Genomic DNA, 22,287 nt, shown 5'->3' on the forward strand with positions numbered 1-22,287 from the left:
CAGCTCTTGCAGTTTGAGAAGCAGACTCTGACTTTTAAAAGTCAATTCCTTTGTTCTGCTTTGAGCAATTCCTGTTTCTATTTATTATGTTTGTATCTCATCTTTCCTCCAAGGAGTTCAGGGCAACATACAGAGTTCTCCCATTTTAACTTCACAGCAAATCATGCAAGGAAAGTTAGGCTTAGAAATTGCAGAGAGAATTTAAACTCTGTCCTCTTGGTTCTAGTCCAACACTCCAACCACATTATCATCCCAACTCTCCCAACTTTCACATTCAGTGAGGTTTTCTGAAATTCCTTTTGACAATTAAGGTTACCCGTGTGCTGAGCTTGCCACGTCAAAGTAAAACTCTTTAATACACAGTTCATTGGTTTTGCAAAGCACTTTACTTTTACCTAGAAAGAAACAACTTTTACTCCTGGACTTGATTAAAGCTATGCAATACCTGAGTTGCTAGATCAAACTTTAAAAAATTAAAAATAAAAATTAGCCACTCTGCAAAACAGCGAAGTCAAACTTTGCGGTATCTGAGCTGCTAGATCACTGTGCCTCTGTTCAAACATTTTGAAAGCAGCCTTTTCAAAAGGGTATCCTGCTCACTCAGCAGAGGCACCTTCTAAAGTGGTGATTCTCTTTATATTAAGCAGGGAGAGAGGAAATTGCCCTTTTCAATCCCGGCATAGCATGTCTCCAGCATGTGTTGGTGGTGTCTTCCTTGTGTTTATTTTTAGATGGCATGCTCTTGGGGCACAGAACTCTCTTTTCCTTACTATTATATTTCTATGTAAACCGCTTTGTGAACTTACAAGCTCCATCTGGATGTTGCTTTCTTAAAAACCAGATTCATTCGTCATCACTGATGTGGTGGCCATTGCTTGCTTCAACCCTCTGACTACAGAAGAGAACATCATAAACGATCCAAATTATGCCACTAGCTGTGCTTGCTACAGGCCAGGAGACTAAGTAGACTGATGGCTAAAAGTATTTACATAGTTCAGGAAACAATCCCATCCACCCACCCCCGCTGCTCCAAGAATGCCCAGGAGTAGTCACTATCCCTTAGCTTGACTGCTGGATCCTTTACTGTTGATGGTTGATCCTAAAAGGCAGAAGCTATCCAGCACTTCAATGTCTTCATTGTCAATTCTGAGGTGGGTTGCTGTACCCTTTGTCATTAGGTTAGTCTTCTTTACGTTTAGTTGAAGTCCCATTTGTTCACTGTGCTCCTTGACTTTCATTACTAGAGCTTGCAGATCATCCACATTCTCAGCTATCAGAGTGGTATCATCAGTGTAGTGCAGGTTATGATGTTTCTTCCTCCAACTTTAAAACCACACTCATCTTCTTCCAATACAGCATCTCTCAGTATATGGTTCAGCATATAAATTGAATAAATAAGGAGAAAGTATACAGTCTTGTCTTATTCCTTTGGTAATCTGGAACCAGTCTGTTTTACCATGTTCCGTCTGGACTGTGGCTTCCGGTCCTGTGTAAAGGTTTCTCATGAGAACAATGAGATGTTCCGGGATGCCCATTTTCCTAAAGATTTTCCACAACTTGACATGGTCGACACAATCAAAGGCTTTTCTATAGTCAATAAAGCACATATTGACTTCTTTTTGGTATTGTTTGGCTTTCTTAATTTTCCAGCGTGCATCAGCAATGATGTCTCTTGTTCCTCGACCTTTTCTGAAACCAGCTTGAACACCCGGCATTTCCCTTTCCACATAGGGCTCTAATCTGTGTTGGATGATCCTGAGCATAATTTTGCTAGCATGTGAAATTAAAGATATTGTGCAATGATTTGTGCAATCTGTTAAGTCTCCTTTCTTTGGTATGGGTACGTAGACTGACCTCTTCCAATCTGTTGGCCACTGTGTTGTTCTCCAAATTCGCAGGCATAGTTTGGTTAGAGCCTTGACTGATTCTTCTTCTGTTGCCTGCCATATTTCTGTAGCTATTCTATCAATTCCTGTAGCCTTCCGACTTGGTAATGACCAGAGTGCTGATCTAACTTCATCTTCCTGTACTAGAGGTTCTTGCAATTAGGGAATATTTTCTAGAGTATCTTGGATGTTGACGTTCCTGCTGTACAGATTTTCCGTATACTCCTTCCATCTCTGTTTGATCTTCTCTGAATCAGTTACTATCTGTCCTTTGGCATCCTTTACCATACCAACTGAAGGTTGGAACCTCTTTCTGAGTTCAGAGATCTTTTGGAAAACTTTTCTTGTTTTTCTGTGTCTATTTTCATCCTCAAGGTCTTTATAGATGTCATTGTAGTACTGTTCCTTGTCTCTTCTAACAGCTTTCTGAAATTCCCTATTAAGTTCCTTCCTGAGGTCTTTATCTTTCTTGACTTTGGCTTCTCTCCACTTCTTAGCAATTTCCACCATCTGTTCTGACATCCATTTTGCTTTCTTCTGTTTCTTGGTCTTTGACTGTTTCTTTTCACATTCATCCTTAACAACTTCTTTGATTTCATTCCACAGTTCCTCTGGTTCCCTATCAATGAGGTTCAGAATTTCAAAGTGGTTCCTGATGTTCTCCTTGAAAACAGTGGGTACATTCCCAAGATCATATCGTGGGATCTGGATAGCTTTGTTTTTCCGCTTTAGCTTGACTTGGAACTTGCACATAAGCAGTTTGTGATCTGTTCCACAATTGGCCCCTGGCCACATCTTTGCTGTTATAACTGAGCTATTCCACCTCCTTGCACCAATAATGTAATCAATTTGATTTCTGTGTACTCTGTCTGGTGATGTCCATGTGTATAGGCACCACTTTGGTTGTTTGAAGAATGTGTTAGCAACGAAGAGATCATTGGCTTGGCAGAAACTAATAAGTCGTTCTCCTGCTTCATTTCTGTTACCTAGGCCATACAGTCCGACTGTGTTTTCCTCCTTACCATTTCCAGCTTTGGCAACCAACCACCACCAGCAGATCTTACTTGCATGTTCTGTCAATTTCAGCCTGAACTTGAGCATAAAACTCATCAACATCCTCTTCTTCTGCATTGGTCGTTGGGGCATAGACTTGAAAGACTGTCATGTTAAAGGGTTGTCCACGAAATCAAATTGGTATTAGTCGATCACTGACGCATTGAACCCAAGTATTGTCATTGCTATATCCTTCCTGTCCCGACTATGAAAGCAACACCATCCTTCTTTGTTTCTCATGCCCTGAGTAGTAGACCGTATGGTTTTCTGACTGAAAGTGTCCCATTCCAGTCCATTTTAATGCACTGATGCCCAAGATGTCAATCTGAAGTCAATTCATTTCATCTTCCACTGTGTCGAGTTTTCCCATATTCATGCTTCTTAAGTTGCATGTTTCCATTGCAATTCTGTCTTTGCAGCTTCAGATTTTCTTTTCCTGCATGGCAACATCAGCTGCTAGACTTACAAAAGGCTTTAATCTAACTGTGTTATAAATGCCATTGGTACTCTGAGAGATCCTCAGCTCTTCCTCAATAACATATTGAGTACCATCTGACCTGAGGGGCCCATCATCCGGCACTACATCAACAATCATTCTATTTTGTCTATCCATGTGGTTTTCTTGGTAAAATACAGGAGTGGTTTACCATTGCCTTCTCCCACGCAGTATGAAATGATGCCTTTGTCGGTGAAACTGAAGTGATTGTCTGCCTCCAGCACCTTCCTATATGATATAGCTGCTGCCCATTATAGGTGCCTGCTTGCTTTAGCAGGGCAGCTGGGATGACCTCTGCACTTTGGGTGACCCTACTGGGAGTATACCTCCTAGCGTACTTCACTCTTCCCTCCCAGGAACACCCCCCCCATGATGAGGCAGCATAGCAGGACTTGGGGGCCCTTGTTCCTATAGCTTAATAAAATAATATAAAGAAAGATCTTGCACTGAGTGTGTTGTTTTGGAGGCTCTGGGGCTTTTTTCCTTCTGTATGCCCAGCCAAGTGCCAGATTTAGGCACAAGCTAAGCAAGCTACAGCTTAGGATCTCTCATTATGAGGCAACTATGAATTAAAAAAAAATACTTTCAAATTTTGCATAATTGGTTAAAAAATAAAGGAGGGAAAACAAATCCTAACAAATATTATCATTCTGCCAGTGTGGTGTAGTGGTTAGAGTGTTGGACTAGGACCAGGGAGATCTGAGTTCAAATCCCCACTCAGCCAAGAAACTCACTGGATGACTTGGCCAGTCATGCATCTTTCAGCTTAAGCTATCTCACAGGGTGGTTGTGAGGATAAACATAACCATGTACACCACTCTGGGCTCTTTGAAAGAAGAGCGGGATAAAAATATAGATAAATAAGACAGAATTATACTTATATGGCTACACAATTTATCATACTGAGCTTATAAATCTGTGCACAAATAACTAAGTTATATCAACATTTTATTAGACTGGGGTCTGGTTTAGACCAACATCAGCCTTCAGTTACAAACAGCATTTGTTTCTTTGTGGGGTGGGGATGAATGATGTGCTGGGGTGGAACTTCTAACCTGTTTTGTAGTGCTATGGGGTCTTTTAAGCTTGACATAGCTTAGGGTCTCAGTATATCATAATCCGGCCTTGCCCAGCCACTCGATTAGCTACTTGCTCACAAGTAAAGAGGCACCTTTTTAATGTGGTGATTCTCTTTATTTAGCAGGGGGAGAGTAACTGGTCCTATCCATCCCCAGCACTGTACCTCCAGTGACTGTTGCTGGTGTCTATCTTATGTTTCTTTTTAGATTGTGAGCCCTTTGGGGACAGGGATTCATCTTATTTATGTATTATTTCTCTGCGTAAACCACCCTGAGCCATTTTTGGAAGAGCGGTATAGAAATTGAATAAATAATAATAATAATTTAGCAGGCTCTGAGCTTCTTCTGCTGGCCCGGCTGTGTGCTTCCTTCTTCTCTCTTGCTCCCTATGTCGCATGCTGGGCATAGCTGGTATGGGGTAGCACACCCAGCAGTGGCGCCTGGTGGCAGCAGGCAAAATACATAGCACCCACCCTCACAGCTTGCCCTGGGGCCAACACCAACGTTCCTATGCCCCTGCATCAAAAGCCTGAGAAGCCTGGGGTAGCCCCTGAGGGAAGATAAAAACAGATGACTCCAGGGCAGGAAGCTTTTGTCATCAGCTCCTGAAAACATCACTAGCATTCTGAGACAACATTGCTTTTGAAAACTTCTGTAATATTTTGGTTTGGATATTGTAAATCGCCTTGGTCAAGGCAGAACTCTATAAATGAAATAATAAGCCCATTTTGGCTACTTGTGAGGAGGAGCAGTTCTTCAGGGACTGGATTTCACCTAAGGGCCCCATTGTATCACTGATCTTTATTACATGACTATATGCCTATTACTATTGTGATCACACACACACACACACCCATCTGGTGCCCCTTAAAGCTAATTTAAAGTCACATACCTCCAGCAACAGTAACTGAAAGGGTCTCATTCCACATTCTATAACTCAAAGTAACTCTGGGCCAGTCACTTCTCTCCCAGCCTAACCTACTTCACAGGGTTGTTGTGAGGAGAAACTTAAGTATGCAGTACACCGCTCTGGGCTCCTTGGAGGAAGAGCGGGATATAAAATGTAAATAAACAACAACAACATATCATTGATTTCCCTCATAGTCCTCTGTCACAGAAGGCTGCCTGGTTCTCCTTTGCTCTGTGCCCATTGAAGAATATAGAGGCTCAGTTCTTGGGTTATTCCGCCCCCCCCCCGCCCCATTTCTAGACCAAGAGAAGACCTCCAGGCCCACATCCCCGGGGAAGCAGCATCCTCTTTTAGCTAGCCCAAAGCAAAGTTAAAGATATCAGTTCGGCTGCCTGGTTAACCTCTTTTAAAAAGAGCTGCAGGAGTAACATGCAAACATTCAGTAGGTGCTTCTCTACTTCCTTGTGCCAAGAAAAACTTTACTAGTTGAATATCTGTCTATCATGCAGCTGGAAGAACCTGCCAGGAAAGAAGCAGTAACCAATCTTAATTGAAAATAGAACCATCCGATCCGCCCCCACCCCCCGATTACCACCAGCTTGGTGAGTTGTTTTTCTTGCTGTTTGTTCTCCGTGCACGGGATGCATCCATGGGAGCAACAGCAAGGAGAACGGTCAGCACTGCGCTTCAAGGGTTTCCCGAAATACCGTTGCTTCCCTCGAGCTCACCAGCAGAGCACTCGTCATCCAAGAACAGGGTAACTGGGAGACTTCACGGTAAGCTTTCCGCAGGGCTGGGCTCCTCCTGCCATTGAAGAAGCTACTCCTACAGGTTACCAGCTGCTGCTGTTTCTGATGATCCTTGCCAGACTTCAGAAGCAGCGATCGCCGCCTCTGGGTCTTAAAAGCCACCGTGTATTTCCTTAGTCTTTTTAGTAAAGGAAACCAACCCTACGCCTCAGCCCTGACCGTCTGGCAAACTCCGGGGAAATTTCACGGTTTGAACTAACGACGAAGCAGAACGAAATAACCGAGTATCTCAAGCCTATTTTTGCCTAATAGATGCAAGAGCGTTTTCTGAACTTCTTTATGTTGGGACCGTCATTTATATTTTGCAAAGGAGGCGTTTCAGCGATTCTGTATCAGTCTATCCAGGAGCCAGCCAGGCTTGAAACGGGGAGAAGAAAATGAGTTTGTAGGAAGAGATTAAAGAATTTTCTAGTGAGAGATTAAATACGTTCACTTCTGTTAAGAACGGTTAAATACATGTATCAATGAGTTGGATGGAGACCGTAGTGTTGTATACACAATTTTTTGAGGCCAGGTTCAATATGAGCAAAACTCCACATGATTTCAGTCGATTAGAACTGGAGAGCTGGTTGGGCAGAAATTCAAAAAGAATGTTAAGTGTTTAGACAATTCCAGAAGCATAAGGGAAGAAATATTAGATTACTAGCAGCTGAGGCCCATTCTTAAGCAGGCAAAGTCATTTTATGTAGAATACATTTATAGGAAAGCTCAATAAATTAAATATATGCAATAGAATGTATTCATGTGATTGCAAAAAGAAAGTAAACCATTAAAGATGTGTAGAATCCCAACTTCAAACACTATTTTATTGAATAGTTACCATACATAGTAAATTTGAATCTGAGGAAGATCTCTTGGGCATGATGTCATTTTGAATTTAGTTGCACTAAAATGAGTATTCAGAGTTTATTCTAAAATATATTTTAAAAATTAGACCTTTCACCCCACACATTCCAGTGCAAAAGGTGTTGCATTCAACTGATTTCAGTGAGAGGATTGTTCATGCAAAGTTTGGTATCCGTAGGTAATTGGGAAGTATGACTTTATTTTACACAATCTCTTCAAAATATATAACCAAAAAGTATGTAGTGGCTTACAAGAGGAAATTTACCCAAAGTTAAATTTGTGCCACTGAGTCGGTGTTGACTCTTGGCAACCACAGAGCCATGTGGAAGCATACCAGCAGGGATTCAAACCAGCATCCTCTTGCTCCCTAGGCAAGTTACTTCCCCGCTGCACCATTAAGTAGTCCCCTTGAAACTAAAATGTGAAATTAGGCAATGCCTAATGTCCTTTCAGTTTCAGTGGGACTACTTTGAGTATGCCAGTCACTATTCATATAACATTTCCTCCTCTGAATGCTTAGAATGCTTTGTAGGACACTAACTCAGTGATCTTTGCATCAACCCTGTAAAGTAGGCCTGGTATTATACCCACACTACCAAAGTTTGAGGCAGTGAAATGATGACTTACCTACAATTTTTCTGCTAGTTAATTGCTGAGCAGAGATTTGTACTGAGGCTTTCCCGCCAACTGCAATATGCTCTTATCCCCTAGACCAAACCCAGCTGCTCTATATTGGCCATGACTGAAGTATAATGCTGTGGCACATACGGTCAAATCTGTTAACTTTAGGTTGCTCTTCGTTTTGCACATTGACATGTTTTGATTAATTCCCCTGTTATCTCTGGTACTTTGTTTTTAACAGTGCCACCAAGGGAGAAAGCTGCACCATTATCTGCATTCCTTGCATAATCCCTGCTAACTGAGCAAAGAGACATCTTTTAAAGTGGTGAATCTCTTATATTATATATATTATTATATTATTATTCTCTTATAGGGCAACTGGCCCCGTCCAGCACCAGCACAGCATCCCTCTACTGGCTGTTGCTGGTATCTGCCTTATGTTTATTTTTAGATTGTGAGCCCTATGGGGACAGGGGACCATCTTATTTATGTATCACTTTATTTTTCTATGTAAAGTGCTTGAGAAATTTGGTTGAAGAGAGGTATTTAAATATTCCTAGTAGTGTATATGTAGTCATTGTAGTAGTATTTCACATAGTACATTTAAAACTGTCCTTAGGTTTCAGCTTTCTTGGCAATTTAAAACTGATCATTTAATAAGTGATTAGTGACAGGACAATATATTTGAGATTAGTGACCAAGGTTTTCAGAAAAGAAATAGACATCAAGTGCAGAAAGGAGAAGATAAAGGTGGTAAAAGCAGGAAGTAATATGTAAGATGGATGAAACAATGAATATTAAATAATAGGAGAGGAGATAGAGAAAATTAATTTGTAGAAGGATATGGGCCAGAATATATTATCCTGCCTTTTCAACTAGTTCAAGGCTGCTTATTAGTTAAAATAACTAGAAAGATACTATTACACACTCCTTAGTGGATTCCAAATTCCATGGCCACTGCACCTTGGCCAGAGCACCTTTCCTGGGGTCTGAGTGTCAGCATTGGGTACTTTAACCCAGCATTCAATTCATCCTTTAGCGCCAGTAAAAATAAAACAATAGAAGAACATAAACAGATTTTCAGAGGAACCATTCTGAAATACCAAACTGCACATATAGGACGGGGGAGGTTCTGCTAACCTGGCAAAGAGGCACCTTTAATGCGGTGATTCTCTTTATTTAGGTGGGGGAGAGTAACTGGCCCTATCCAACCCCAGCACAGTACCTCCAGTGACTGTTGCTGGTGTCTATCTTATGTTTCTTTTTAGGTTGTGAGCCCTTTGGGGACAGGGATCCATCTTGTTTATGTATTATTTCTCTGTGTAAACCACCCTGAGCCATTTTTGGAAGGGCGGTATAGGGGAAAAAAAAATCTAATAAATAAATAAATAATAAAACAGAAGTCTCCCCAGCACCACCTTCTGAGACCTGCTTGCCAAGAAGGACTGGCACCATGTGAAACAGAGCTTCTGGTCCCCATCCCAGCAAGGTGCCAGAAGGATACTGTGATCAATGGTATCCAACACCGCTAAGAGATCCCACACATCTGTCAGGGATGCTATAGGCAACATTAAGAGTTCACACAAGTCCAGTGTGGGTGTCACCTTTAAAAAAATTGATCAACAAGTCCCCCCTGTCCCCAATACTATCTCACAAATTGCTTTTGAAACTCCCATCAGTTTACAAAATAGTTTGCCATGTGGTATATGGAATTTCTATCCAAGAAACAAGTGCCCAAAGCCTACTGCAAAACATGGAAAGAGTAAGAGTTGATCTTAGTCATGGACTAGGAAGTTCTGTCCAAGATGCAGCAAGGAAGCTTTGTTAGTTATTTTTCATGCCTTGAAGAAGAAGAAACCTCCTTAAAGCCACAAAAGCTAGTGGCAACTACCATATCTTGTGGCAGCAAATTCCACAAGTTAATTACATAATTATTTTGTAGTTTTATACTTCATCAAAATTCTTTGTCGTCATCTGGCCTGAACCTATTGCCAAACAGTTTAACTGGATGACCTTGACTTCCAGAGAGTGCAAGCTCTCTCCACTTTCTCTGCACCATGCATACTTTAATAAACCTCTTTATAAACAACAAAAAAAAAACAAAAACCCATACACACTTCAACTTTATTTGTTCAGTGTGTGGGCATTTTAATGTATGGACCCTCCTTTAAGGGATCATTCTCCTCTTCAAGCCAGAGTCTCATTCTTTGCTGAGCAGGTTAGTAGGGCTCAACTGTGCCCCTAATATTTTGCCTGCATAACTCTGAGCTTCTCCACATAAACCACTTTGACCTTAAGAGAATGAGTCACAAGCTCACTATGCAGAGCACACACAGCTTCTGTCCAGTAGATATATACTCCTAACATGGAACTCCTTGCAAAGCCTTGCAATCCTTTGCTAGCTTCCTAGCTTCTTAACAGTTCTTCAAGTCTGTTATAGAAAACAGAACAAAAGTTGTTCTGGGCTATTCACAAAATAATCTTGAGGCTACACTGCAACACATGCATATATTGGAATTAGTGCTGGTTACTCTGAGCCAAATGGGGAATGTTCTGAACACCCACTAAAGTATTCAGTTGCAACAACACGAAAAGGAATTTGGGGCAAAGTACCAGCATTAATTGTTGTTCCCACTAACACATTGATATGCATTCTACACTGGGTGAGATTTCAGCCAGTATGGAATGAAAGAAGTTCTATTTGCATGGAGGGTGGGGTGGTTTTTACCGACCCCGTCACTGTACCTCCACAAATTTGTTCCTAAACATCTCCCAATCCTCTTGACGTATTTCAGGAGATATGGGGCACAGGGAGTGAAACAGCAAAAATCTCCTTTGCAAAATATTGTGAAGTATTAATAGGAATGCCAATCACTGGTCCCCTGTTCTATTCTGAGTCTGCATGCTTAGTGATGTGTTCTAAAATAACTAACTTTCCAATTTCACAATCACAATAGAAATTAACTATGCAAAGATATGGGTGTCAGGACATTAATCTTAAGGACACCACAACAAAATCTGTGAGACTACTGTCACTTCATTGAAGACATTTTTAATTAAATTTATACATTGCTTTTCTTCTTTCCCCATCTGCCTTTTAAAGTGATCTATCTTTAAAAGCAATGCTGTACCTGGGAGTTATTCGCACATGGCTTCATGCTGCGGGGTAAATGTTGAGTGAAGCCACTTCGAAGTACACTTGCAGCATTGAGGGAAGCAGCCCCCCCCCCCCCGGTTTACTTTTGATGCAAGTTCACGCTTTCCTTCTAGCCAGTGGTGGGGGGTGGGGAGAGAGAGAGAGAGTACTGAAGAGCTTCATCTGCATTTGTTACGTGAGCATCCTTCTTATCATGCTAATGATTCTACTCAGTGCCTTTCCCTATTTACACCACTTTCCCCCCCAGAAAAAGTAACTTAAAACCAGCATTTTTAAAATGCGGAAATACCTCGAGATAAGCTAGCATTCGCAAGAAAAAGCCTGACATGTGTAGAGTGGGTGCAAAGATCTTGAAGGGACCTTAGGGTAAGTCTGGCTGGTGTGTGAATGCAAACAGTCTCTCCCGAATGAGATTCGGCATGGAAGCCCTGTGTGGTAAAAGCCTCCTGGAGGAAAACTGAGCAATAGATACAATAAAGAACTCACCCTTACATAGCTTTCCCAAAATCTTAACCCCATTTAGTTTTTCTGTTCTTAGTGCTCACATTATAACCCTGCCCATTACCTGGACTCTCCTAACTTATGTAGGATAGTTTTGTATGACATTCAATCACCCTGAAAATCCTATTCATGTTATGTTCAATGCAAATAGTATGTGTAGTGTATGCATGTACAGATCTGTATCCATATATGAATTATTCACACATTATAACTCATTATAAATTATGTGTGAATTATTCACACAATAACCCCTCTTGTTACCAAAGAAAACCACAGGGCTCTGTGGCGCCAGGAGTCGAAATCGACTTGACAGAACATTTTACCTTTACCTTTATGTTCCACACATACAGTAGTATATTTCTTATCTGTTCCCTGCGAAGATGACACCCAGGACCTCCTGGTCTCAGATCACTGGCAGGTGATCTTCCAAGCCATGAAATGAAGATTCTTCACGTCTGGATGCAGTACTGATCCTTGCTCTCTGGCAAGATAAGTTGGGATGGTTGGGTAGAGGCAGATGCCTAACCTTTGGTCATGGCTAGCAGAGTGGAGAACCAGGCTTGTTAAGGCCACCAGGGAGTGATGAAGATGCAATCTGCTTCCTCTCTGATCTTGTGTAGAACTGTTAGTATGAGTGGTAGTGGAGAAAACATGTATAGCAGTTCCTTGCTCCAAGACAGAAGCACATCTCCCAAGGAGTTGCATCCTTGGACTGCTCCGCTGCAGAACTGTGTGCATTGTTTGTTTTCCTCAGTGGCAAAAATGTCTACATGTGGATGATCCCATCTGTTGAAGACGCCCTGCACCACTGCGTGGTCCAATGTCCGTTTGTGGGATATTTGTTGTGTCTGACTAAAGGAGTCTGCCCATATATTTCCCTTCCTTGCAATGTGTACTGCAGAAGGCCAGATCTGATGATGGAGGTACCACATCCAGATACTGATGGCTAGGTGTGACAATGCTGGAAAGTGTGTGCCCCCCTCATGGTTCAGATATGACATGGTGGTCACACTGTCTGTCATAGCCTGCACCGAATGGCCTGTTAGCAGTGGCCATTTCATCTGAAGGTGTGCTAGAGATAGGATGCTGGTAGTGGATGCCATGAACCTCAGCATCTTTTGTATGGACTGCACTGGATGAGTGTGTGATGTTAAGATCTTGTGGGCCATGACCCTGATATCTGCTATCCTGAAGGAAGGCAAGGATGCAAGAATCTCCTGGGAATCTAGAATGGTGCCCCAAAACTCTATGGTCCTTTAGGGAGCAAATGTTGACTTCTCCCAGTTCACGCATAATCCTAGCTTGCCTAGAAGGGTCAACATGGGATGGATATGTTGATGCAACTTCTCTTTGGTTCTGGCCACTAAGGGCCAGTTGTCTAAAAAAGGTATAGACAGAGATGACCTGTTGGCAGTAGTGTGCAACCATCACTGCCATCCACTGGGAAGGACTCTAGCTTCAGTGGACAAACCAAAGGGACAGACCAATACCTTGTATTGGTAAGTTCTCTTCCCACTGCAGAAGCGTAGGTACTGTCTATAGTGTGGCCAAATAGAAATATGAAAATAGGTGTCTTTAAAGTCTATTACCACAAACCAGTCACTGTGAAAACAGAAGCTGTAAGATCTGGGTGAGACTTGTCATATGGGACCGATGAAAGCAAATAAAACTGTTGAAGCCATGAAAATCTAGAATGGGCCTCAGGCCTTCATCTCATCTTGGGAGCACAAAGTACCTTGAGTAAAAACCCCTGGCTGTGTTGGTGCACACTGGTTGAAAGGCGCCTTTCTTGATAAGGGATCAAACTTCCCTGTTGTAGGACAGGGTAGATTGTGTACAACGTGTTCCCCCAAAGGGTGGAAGTGTATGGAACTCTACTGTAAATCCCAATCAAATTATAGTAATCACCCACTGGTCCGTAGTAATTGCTCACCATGCTTCTGCGAAAGGGAGGAATCTTGAGCCAGTCATTGTGTAAGGCCCTTTTATCATAGGCTGGCTTGGACTTAGGAGTGGTTTTCTGTGATGGTGTAGTTGACTTGCAAAAGGAACTGTAAGGTTAATACCTGTTCCTTCTGAGATCATGATGGCGGAATGGTTGGTAGGATGATCTTTGTTGAGAGTGTTGGGTCAAGGGTATTGCTTAACTGGACTTTGCTGATATGGCCACGTGTGTTTTCATAGTGCCACTGTTGCCGCCATTGCCCTAGAACCACAGTCTGCCTTGTGGCATGCAGAGTGCCGTTGTTGCTTGTTGGTCTGTAAGCCTACAGATAAAAAGGTCATCGCTGCATCCTTTTGGTCCTGTTGAAACTGTCAGATGAAAGGTTCAAGTTTTTAAAAGAGAAAATGGGTATACTTAGCCATACACCCCTAATAGTTTGATATGTGTACTTGAAGGCTTGCTCTGGCATATATCCATTTACCAAACAAATCTAGTTTTTTCCAATCGTGATCTGATGGTGCAGATCATAACTTCTGTTTCGCCCCTTGCTGAGAAGATTCAACCCAAATACTGAGTTAGGTTTGGGATGCAAAAACAGGTAGGGCACATCACTTTGGCGTACTCTATAGAGGTTTTTCTAATTTCTTTGAAGTTGAGAAGATTCAAAAGTGGTAAGGGTAGTGGTCCTGCAGATGCAGCCTGAATAAGGTCAAACACAGGACCTGCAGTCTTATATTTGCTGTGTCTCTAAGCCCAAGGCTGACACCATATGCTGGACCTGTTCAGAGTGTGTTCTATAATCCTCAGGAGGGGACTGGTTCTTATCTGCATCCAGATAATCAGCTGAGGATTGGTCTGGGTCCTTGTTTACACAGGACACAACATCATCCTCAGAGTCTGAGGCAGATAAAAAACCCCATGGGGCATCAGCCTTTGTATCTGGCACAGCCTTGACTGGTTGTGGTAGCACTCCATGCTATGTGACTGGCTGTTTTTTTAGTAAACCCTTTCTGTTTTGTCTCAGGTTTGGGTGTCTTATTTTCCTATTAAAGGAAGGAGAGTGGGAAATAAAGTGTTATATTAACACAAGTAGTGACCATTCACATGCAAACCAGGGTGAGCCTGCCCAGCAAAAGGGACAACCCATACTTGTTGCCACAAGACCACCTCTCCTCCCAGCTGTATTTGGACCTATGGCACCTTGGGCTATGACTGTAGTGGTAAGCCCTGTCCCTCTTTTCAGGTCCCAAATAACTGTGCCCAAGGTGATATAGCGCAGACCTGGGTTCTTCCCACAATGCATATATTCATAATGTGGTCTGTGGCTGTCATAAGTGTAATATTTTGAGAAGGCTCTCTAGTGAGGTCCATGCAAGTAAAAAGTCCTCTTGCTCTCCCTCTCCAGCTCTCCAAACCTGGGATGCTTGCTCTTACTGTGTTGCTTCTTCACCCCAGCTTGAAGCCTACTCTGGGAAGAGCAGGAGCAGCTTCACGAGGTGAGCAAGCTTTTCTAATCAATAACATCTAGCCTTCCCCTCCTTCAAACTAACTAACAGAAGAAGGGAAGATTTTCAGGGGATAGTTTCTCTTTAAGAGAGAAGTCCTAGTCTGTGTGATTTGCAAGGGCTAGCAAACTCCTGTGTTTTTGTTTGTCCCTGCCTGGAGGAGGTGGAGTGATCTAGGGCTGTGGGAGGCCCCACATTCCTTTGAGACACATCCTGTGTCTCAGTTTGAAGCCTAATCTCTACATAAGAGGTGAAGGCCCAAGAGAACAGCAAACAGGATGTTGGAGTTTTGCAGGAGTTTAGTGGGAAGTGTGCAGAGAAGCCTGGACCAAGCCCCTGTTATCACAAGGAGCCCGGTAGAGAAGAGAAGGTAAGTACAGATCCCTCCCTCATATTCTTGAGAAAGGCTGTTAGGACAATTAAATAGCTGACCATTACAGCTGAGACCTATCCTTCCAATAAACTATCTCTAACTTCGGTATGATGTCCCTCAGGGCTCTGTATTGTCTCCGATGTTGTTTAACATCTACATGAAACTGCTGGGAGAGATCATAAGGAGATTTGCTGCACAGTGTTATCAGTATGTGGATGACACCCAAATCTATTTCTCCATGTCAACATCACCAGAAAGCGGCATAACCTCCCTAAATGCCTGCCTGGAGGCAGTGATAGGCTGGATGAGAGGTAACAGGTTGAGGCTGAATCCAGATAAGACGGAGATACTTATTTGTGCAGGGTTAGAACCCGGGAGATTATTTTGATCTGCCTGTTCTTGATGGGGTCATACTTCCCCAGAAGGAACAGGTACGCAGTCTGGGGGTGCTTCTGGACACAAAATTCTCCCTGGTCTCCCAGGTTGAGGCAGTGGTCAGAGGTGCCTTTTATCAGCTTCGGCTGATACGCCAGCTGCGTCCACTTCTTGAGATAAATGACCTCAGAACAGTAGTATATCTGCTGGTCACCTCCAAACTTCACTACTGCAATGCGCTCTATGTGGGGCTGCCATTGTACGTAGTCCGGAAACTGCAGTTGGTCAAGAATGCGGCACCCAAGTTGGTCTCTGGGTCAGCTCGGAGAGACCATATCACTCCTATCTTAAAAGATCTACACTGGCTGCCGATAAGTACAAGGTTATAACCGATAAGTACACGGAAAAGTACAAGGTTTTGGTTATAACCTATAAAGCCCTAAACAGCTTAGGCCCTGGGTATTTAAGACAACGCCTTCTTCACTATGAAACACACCGCCCATTGATATTATCTGGAGAGGTTAGTCAGCAGTTGCCACCGGCTCGTATGGTGGCTACTCAGGGACGGACCTTTTCCATTGCTGCCCCGAGGCTTTGAAACACACTTCCTGCTGAAATAAGACCCTCCTCATCTCTTACTTTTAAAAAGGCAGTCAAGATGCATTTCTTCACCCAGGCTTTTAATTAGATATTGTTTTAATTGTGTTTTAATAGTTTTAACATATCAATTTTTTGTTGTTGAAATGTGTTAATCTGTTTATTGGTTGTTTTTATTGTCTTGTAAACAGCCCAGAGAAGGTGTTTTGGGCAGTATAAAAATGTGTTAAATAAATAAATAATAAATACTGTAAACAGCCAACAAAACCAGTATGAAGATAGAAAGCCAGCAGGAGAGGGGACACTTACCAGTGTATTGCACAGAGTGTTGCATGTATGACTATTTGCTCTGTAGGCAGAAGTCATGGGTGTGTGCTTGGTGCAAGGAGCTCCTGGCTCTCATGGAACAAGTTCGTTCCCTCGAGACTGGGGTGGTGGATCTGGAGAAGCTCAGAGAGACAGAGATGCATGCGGACATCAGGGACATGGTAGAGGCATCCCACTCCAGGGTTGACAGCTCCTCTGCTGTCAGGGAGAATGAAGGTCTTGGGGAAGGAGGGCATTGGTCTGAGGAAATGCTCCTTTAGAAGGGACCCCTTCTGTGACGATGAGCCCATATCCTTTCGCACAGTGGATACTCCTCCGGGGGGTGGGGGCCTCCTTGTAGTGTGCAATTCAATTCAATCATCAGAGGTATAGAGAGATGGGTTTGTGACCCGCGTGTTGATCGCATGGTGACTTGCCTGCCTGGTGCAAAGGCTGCGGACATCACGCAGTGTCTAGATAGGCTGTTAGGCAGTACTGGAGAGGAGACAGATGTCGTGGTGCACGTCGGCACCAACGATGTGGGGAAATGCAGTCGGGAGGTCGTGGAAGTCAAATTGAGGCTGATCGATAGCATACTGAAGTCCAGGAACCCCAAGGCAGCATTCTCAGAAAAGCTACCTGTTCCATGTGCAGGTACAGTGAGACAGGCAGAGCTGAGGGGTTTCAAAGCATGGACGAGACATTGGTGATGGGAGGAGGGGTTTCGGTTTGTTAGGCACTGGGATACATTTTGGGGAAAGCAAGGCCTGTATAAAAGGGACAGGCTGCACTTGAACCAAGATAGAACCAGACTGCTGGCGCTTAAAATCAAAAAGGTTGCTAAGTAGCTTTTAAAATGACGCCTGGGGAATAGCCGACAGGAGCTGGGCAGTATCAGGTTCGGCAAAGGCCATCCTTTAAAGTGCGAGGGTGCAAAGGATTCAGATAAAAAAGGAGACAGAGCAGAACCACCTAAAGAGCAGACAGGAGCCTGTGCCAGCTGGTCAAAGAGTCAAAAGAAAGATAGCATACACCAGGTAAGAGATTCAGAATATAGGTGCTTATATGACAATGACAGAAGCCTCCGAGCCAAGATGGGTGAGCTGGAGTGCTTGGTTGCTAACAAAGAAATAGATACAGTGGGCATAACAGAAACATGGTGGAACAGTGAGAACCAGTTGGACACAGTTATCCTAGGATATAAACTCTATAGAAAGGACAGGGAGGGGCACCTTGGAGGTGGAGTAGCTCTGTATGTTACAAGAAGGGATAGAATCTAACAAAGTAGAAAACCTAGGTGGACCGGAGTCCTCCACAGAAACCTTGTGGGTGACAATCCAACGCCTGAAAGGAATTGTGCTACTGGGGACGTGCTAGCGCTCTCCAGATCAAAATGCGGACAGTGACTGGGAGTTGCAGGAGGAAATCAAGGAGAGGCTTCAAAGAGAGGCAGGGCAGTAATAATAGGTAACTTAAATTACCCACATATAGACTGGGTAAATTCACAGTCAGGTCATGACAAAGAGGTCATATTTCTAGACACACTGAATGACTGTGCCCTAGAACAGTTGGTGTTGGAACCAACCAGAGAGAAGGCAACCTTGGACTTAATCCTGAGTGGCACCCAGGACCTGGTGCATGATGTCAGTGTCATCGACCCTTTAGGGAACAGTGACCATAGTGCAATCAAATTCAGCATACATGCAGGGAGAGAATCACCAAGGAAGTTTAACACAGACAATTTGAATTTCAGAAGAGGAAACTTCTCCAAAATGAGGAGTATGGTGAAAGGGAAAAACCAGGAGAGTCACTTCGCTCCAGAATGCATGGAGTTTACTCAAAACCACAATACTGGAAGCCCAGTTAGATTGTACAACCAAAAGGAGGAAAGGTACCACTAAGTTCAGGAGGATGCCAGCATGGCTAACAGGTAACGTCAAGGAAGCCATAAAAGGGAAGAAGACTTCCTTCTGAAATTGGAAGGCCTGTCCAAATGAAGAGAAGAGAAAGGAACACAAACTCTGGCAAAAGAAATGCAAGGTGACAAAATGGGAGGCGAAAAGAGAGTCTGAGGAACATTTAGCTAAAAGCATCAAGGGGAATAACAAAACTTCTTTAAATACATCAGATGCAGGAAACCTGCCAGGGAGGCGGTTGGACCATTAGATAATGAGGGAGTGAAAGGGATTATTGAGGATATGGAGGTTGCAGAGAAGCTAAATGGGTTCTTTGCATCTATCTTCAGGGCAGAGGATACTGAGCATATACCTGTTCCTGAACCAGGCATTTTGGGGATGGAGGCTAAAGAACTGAGTCAGATACAGGTGACTAGAGATGATGTTCTAAACTGTCTGGAAAAACTGAAAACTAGCAAGTTGCCAGGGCCAGATGGCATCCATCCAAGAGTCCTCAAAGAACTCAAATGTGAAATTGCGGACTTCCTTGCTAAAATATATAACTTATCCCCGCAATCAGGCTCTGTATTTCACACAACACATAATCAACTTGTGGAATTCTCTGCCACAAGATGTAGTAACAACCAACAACCTGGACGGCTTTAAGAGGGGTTTGGATAACTTCATGGAGGAGAGGTCTATCATCGGCTACTAGTTGGAGGACTATAGGCCACCTCCAGCCTCAAAGGCTGGATGCCTCTGAGTACCGGTTGCAGGGGAGTAACACCAGGAGAAAGGGCATGCCCTCAACTCCTGCCTGTAGGCTTCCAGTGGCATCTGGTGGGCCACTGTGTGAAACAGGATGCTGGACTAGATGGGTATTGGGTCTGATCCAGCAGGGCTGTTCTTATGACAGGGAACCATTTCTTATCTTATCAACGAGGCTGTTACCCTAATAATAATAATAATAATTATTATTATTATTTGATATATTTGTACATCGCCCAAAATGGAGGTCTCTGGGTGGTTTACAACAAAATAAAAACAAGTAAAAAGTTTAAAACATAACAATTTTAAACTTGAAAACTTTAAAAATATTAAAAACCAACAAACTATTAAAACAGTATCTAATTAAAAGCCTAGGTGAACAAATGTGTCTTGACTGCCTTTTTAAAAGTTGTAAGAGATGGGGAGGCTCTTATTTCAGCAAGGAGCACGTTCCAATAAGTGTGGTCCAAATCAAACCACAACAATGTACAACCGTATCCAAAGTCCAGTCACTTTTCAAAAAACAAAAACCCACAAAAGACTTTGGATTTACAAAATGCTAGGAGTTCATAATTCACAACCTTGGTTCAAAGTTGTGAATTCATTGTTTTGATGTTGTATATCTACACATTTCCAAAATACATGTTACAGCTCAAAATACATGTTACATTTTGTTTTTTAAAGTTACCAGTCTTGTGTACTTAAACTGTTTTATTCATAATTACAGGCTATTTTTAATTTTTTTAAACAAAAGTCTTTAAATAGAGGCTAGCCCACCTGAACAAGTTCTTCAAAGTCTTTTAAAACTTTACAAGTAATGCCATTTAAGTTGACACAACAGTGGTTTATTTAGAAGCCTTCGAGTAAAGGTTCTGTAATCAGTCAGTAACATGAAATGTAACATCAAGTGACTCAGAACTTAATTCTATACAGGAAAGCTTGAATATATTTATATTTATATATTTTTATATATATATATATTATATACACACACACAGATATTGTATTGGTCCACTGTGTATACACTTAACAAAAAGTAAGAAATCGATGTAGTCCAGTTAAAACATACAATATGCACGATTAATGTTATTACAAAGTTTGTGTAAATAAATTATGTATACTTAATACTTGCAAGAGGTTTTGCTAGGTTACTTGTTTGAGTAGATGTTTTCAAATGCCGATTTCCCAGTGCAAAAGAGAACTTCTTAAACAAGTCTCAAAATTCAGAAGCAATTGAGTGAAAACTACCCTCTTCATGAGATTCTTGCAGCAGCATTCACAGGTAAATAGAAAGGTTTAAGTTGGACAGTGGTGTCTATGGAACCCCTTGCAGCCAAAAAAGTTTTAAAATTATTTCAGGCACAAATACCACAGGTTTTGAAAAAAATTATAAGGCTATAGCCAAACTCTGCATGAGGGTAGGAGAGAACGGAGTAATATAGAATGAGTTTATCATTCTGCAGAATAGAGCACATCATGAAGAATAGGCAAATAAGTTACTTTCATTAACATTCAATCTTAATTTGACTTAGTAACCATAAAAGATATTCCAGTTTAAGGTGCAACTATCAGTTGGCATTCAATAAATTATACGTAACAGCAATAGACTGTTGTAAACTATATCTTTATGCGGCCTACTTCCTACCCTATTTCAAATTCAGCTGTCAGCTTGCCAGTTTAGTTGCGTACTTAACAGAACAAATTGTCTCAATTAGCAGTAGGGCTTCAGAGTGGAAAACAGTGAACTTGGCCAAAAAATCTCATTTTACTAATCTCCTTGTAAAAACCCTAAGTTTGCATTTTTATACCTAGCAGACAAAATGTCAATTCAGAATTTCTGACATAATAATTGCACCTGAAATCCTGAGTTTCTATTAGGTTTCCTTCATTAAAAGGAAGGAAAAAAAAGTCATATAAGCCCAGCATTGATTACTATCAACTCTTTAAAGTTGCAAAAGTTTTCAAATACCTATTCTAACCAGATATGAAAATTTCAATGAAGGGAGGATATCATCTTTCACTTAACTGAGTATTTGCAAGCCTTAAAAAAAAAAAAAAAATCAATAGCTTGGCTGGTTGCACAACCAGCCTTGCTTACAGATGAAAATGTATTTTGCTATCCATAAACAGGCCACCTGGGAGAACTAAAAACAATTTGGTTGTACAGGAATTGGCAAAAGTGGTGCTTTTGAATAAAACAGCTAAGACTTGTAATAAATCTATTTATAAAAAGATGAAGAAGAAGAAATCAGCAATATGTGACCAAGCCATCCGTACAGGGACAAAGGGCTATGATGCATTTGTTGTACATAATTACATGCCTGCACTTTGTAGAATTTCAACACTGTAAATGAATATAATAGTGAAAGTAGGAAAGGACCTTGGTTTGGAATATAATTGCCTTTTCTTCGAGAGCTTACATGCATTCATAAATGGGCTGTTGTGCCTCAAGTGTTCTCATTTTAAAATAGTATGGAGCTGTCTCTTTTGTGTTAAAAGAAGTTACTTTGGTGTAATGATTTATACCACAGAAGATTTCAAAGGTAAATCTATGTTTGTTGTATTAAAGAGTGGTAAGAGGAGATTAGTGAATATGAAGAAAATAAAACCCAATAAAATATTAAATTGCTAAAAAAAAAATCACATTTGTAGGAATTTAAAGCTTTTTGTACTTCCCTGTTCATATGTAACTTCTGATTAGCTTTAAACATAGCTTAGTTATCCAGGGAAAGAGACAAAGTGGTTGATGCATGACAAATTCTTCATGCTTCTGATATTTCAGATTTACTAAGTGCAATAGCTAGTTCCAAATCTTCTTGCTCTTGTTGTTTTAATCTTGCAAGTCGCTCTTTCTCCTCTCTCTCACTTTCTCTCTTTGCCCATTCAATCATGTCTTCTTCAGTAGGATACTGCAAAAGAGAAGTCCTGGATTAACCTACCTAGAAAAGCATATAAGAGCAAGTGTTTTAAACAAGAGTCTGCCTTTAATTGAGCTGGTTCAAGTTACTATTAGCAGCATCATTTATATTTGAAAGGAATATCATGTCTGTATCTGAAATTTATCTGGTTCATTGTTTTATTATTTTTTATTAAGAGCAAAAAGATGGGGTGTTTTCCTCTGCTCCAACTACTGAAGGAAAATTGATAGTGTGCAATTGATTTAGC

General features: G+C 41.8%; 1 protein-coding gene and 1 long non-coding RNA gene across 6 annotated transcripts in view; one reads left to right on the plus strand and one right to left on the minus strand.

Annotated features, from left to right (window-relative positions):
* The first annotated feature begins 6,067 nt into the window (after window positions 1-6,067).
* Window positions 6,068-22,287, plus strand: part of LOC128321961 (uncharacterized) — a 28,263-nt gene continuing 12,043 nt past the window's right edge. The window contains exons 1-4 of the long non-coding RNA XR_008305440.1: window positions 6,068-6,200; window positions 6,351-6,644; window positions 7,942-8,025; window positions 11,739-14,799. This is a non-coding gene — a long non-coding RNA (uncharacterized LOC128321961). The remainder of the gene's footprint in view (window positions 6,201-6,350; window positions 6,645-7,941; window positions 8,026-11,738; window positions 14,800-22,287) is intronic.
* EPS15 (epidermal growth factor receptor pathway substrate 15) overlaps window positions 19,816-22,287 on the minus strand; it is a 115,630-nt gene continuing 113,158 nt past the window's right edge. For 3 of the 5 annotated variants that reach the window (XM_053242558.1, XM_053242555.1, XM_053242556.1), the window contains one exon: window positions 19,816-22,031. In XM_053242558.1, coding sequence (XP_053098533.1) covers window positions 21,885-22,031 — 147 coding nt within the window. In that variant the 3' untranslated portion in view covers window positions 19,816-21,884. Of the gene's footprint in view, window positions 22,062-22,287 lie in introns of all 5 variants that reach the window. The other 2 variants (XM_053242559.1, XM_053242557.1) reach the window with 2 other exon arrangements.

Source organism: Hemicordylus capensis, chromosome 4 (genome assembly GCF_027244095.1).
Source record: "Hemicordylus capensis ecotype Gifberg chromosome 4, rHemCap1.1.pri, whole genome shotgun sequence".
Classification (NCBI taxonomy): domain Eukaryota; kingdom Metazoa; phylum Chordata; class Lepidosauria; order Squamata; family Cordylidae; genus Hemicordylus; species Hemicordylus capensis.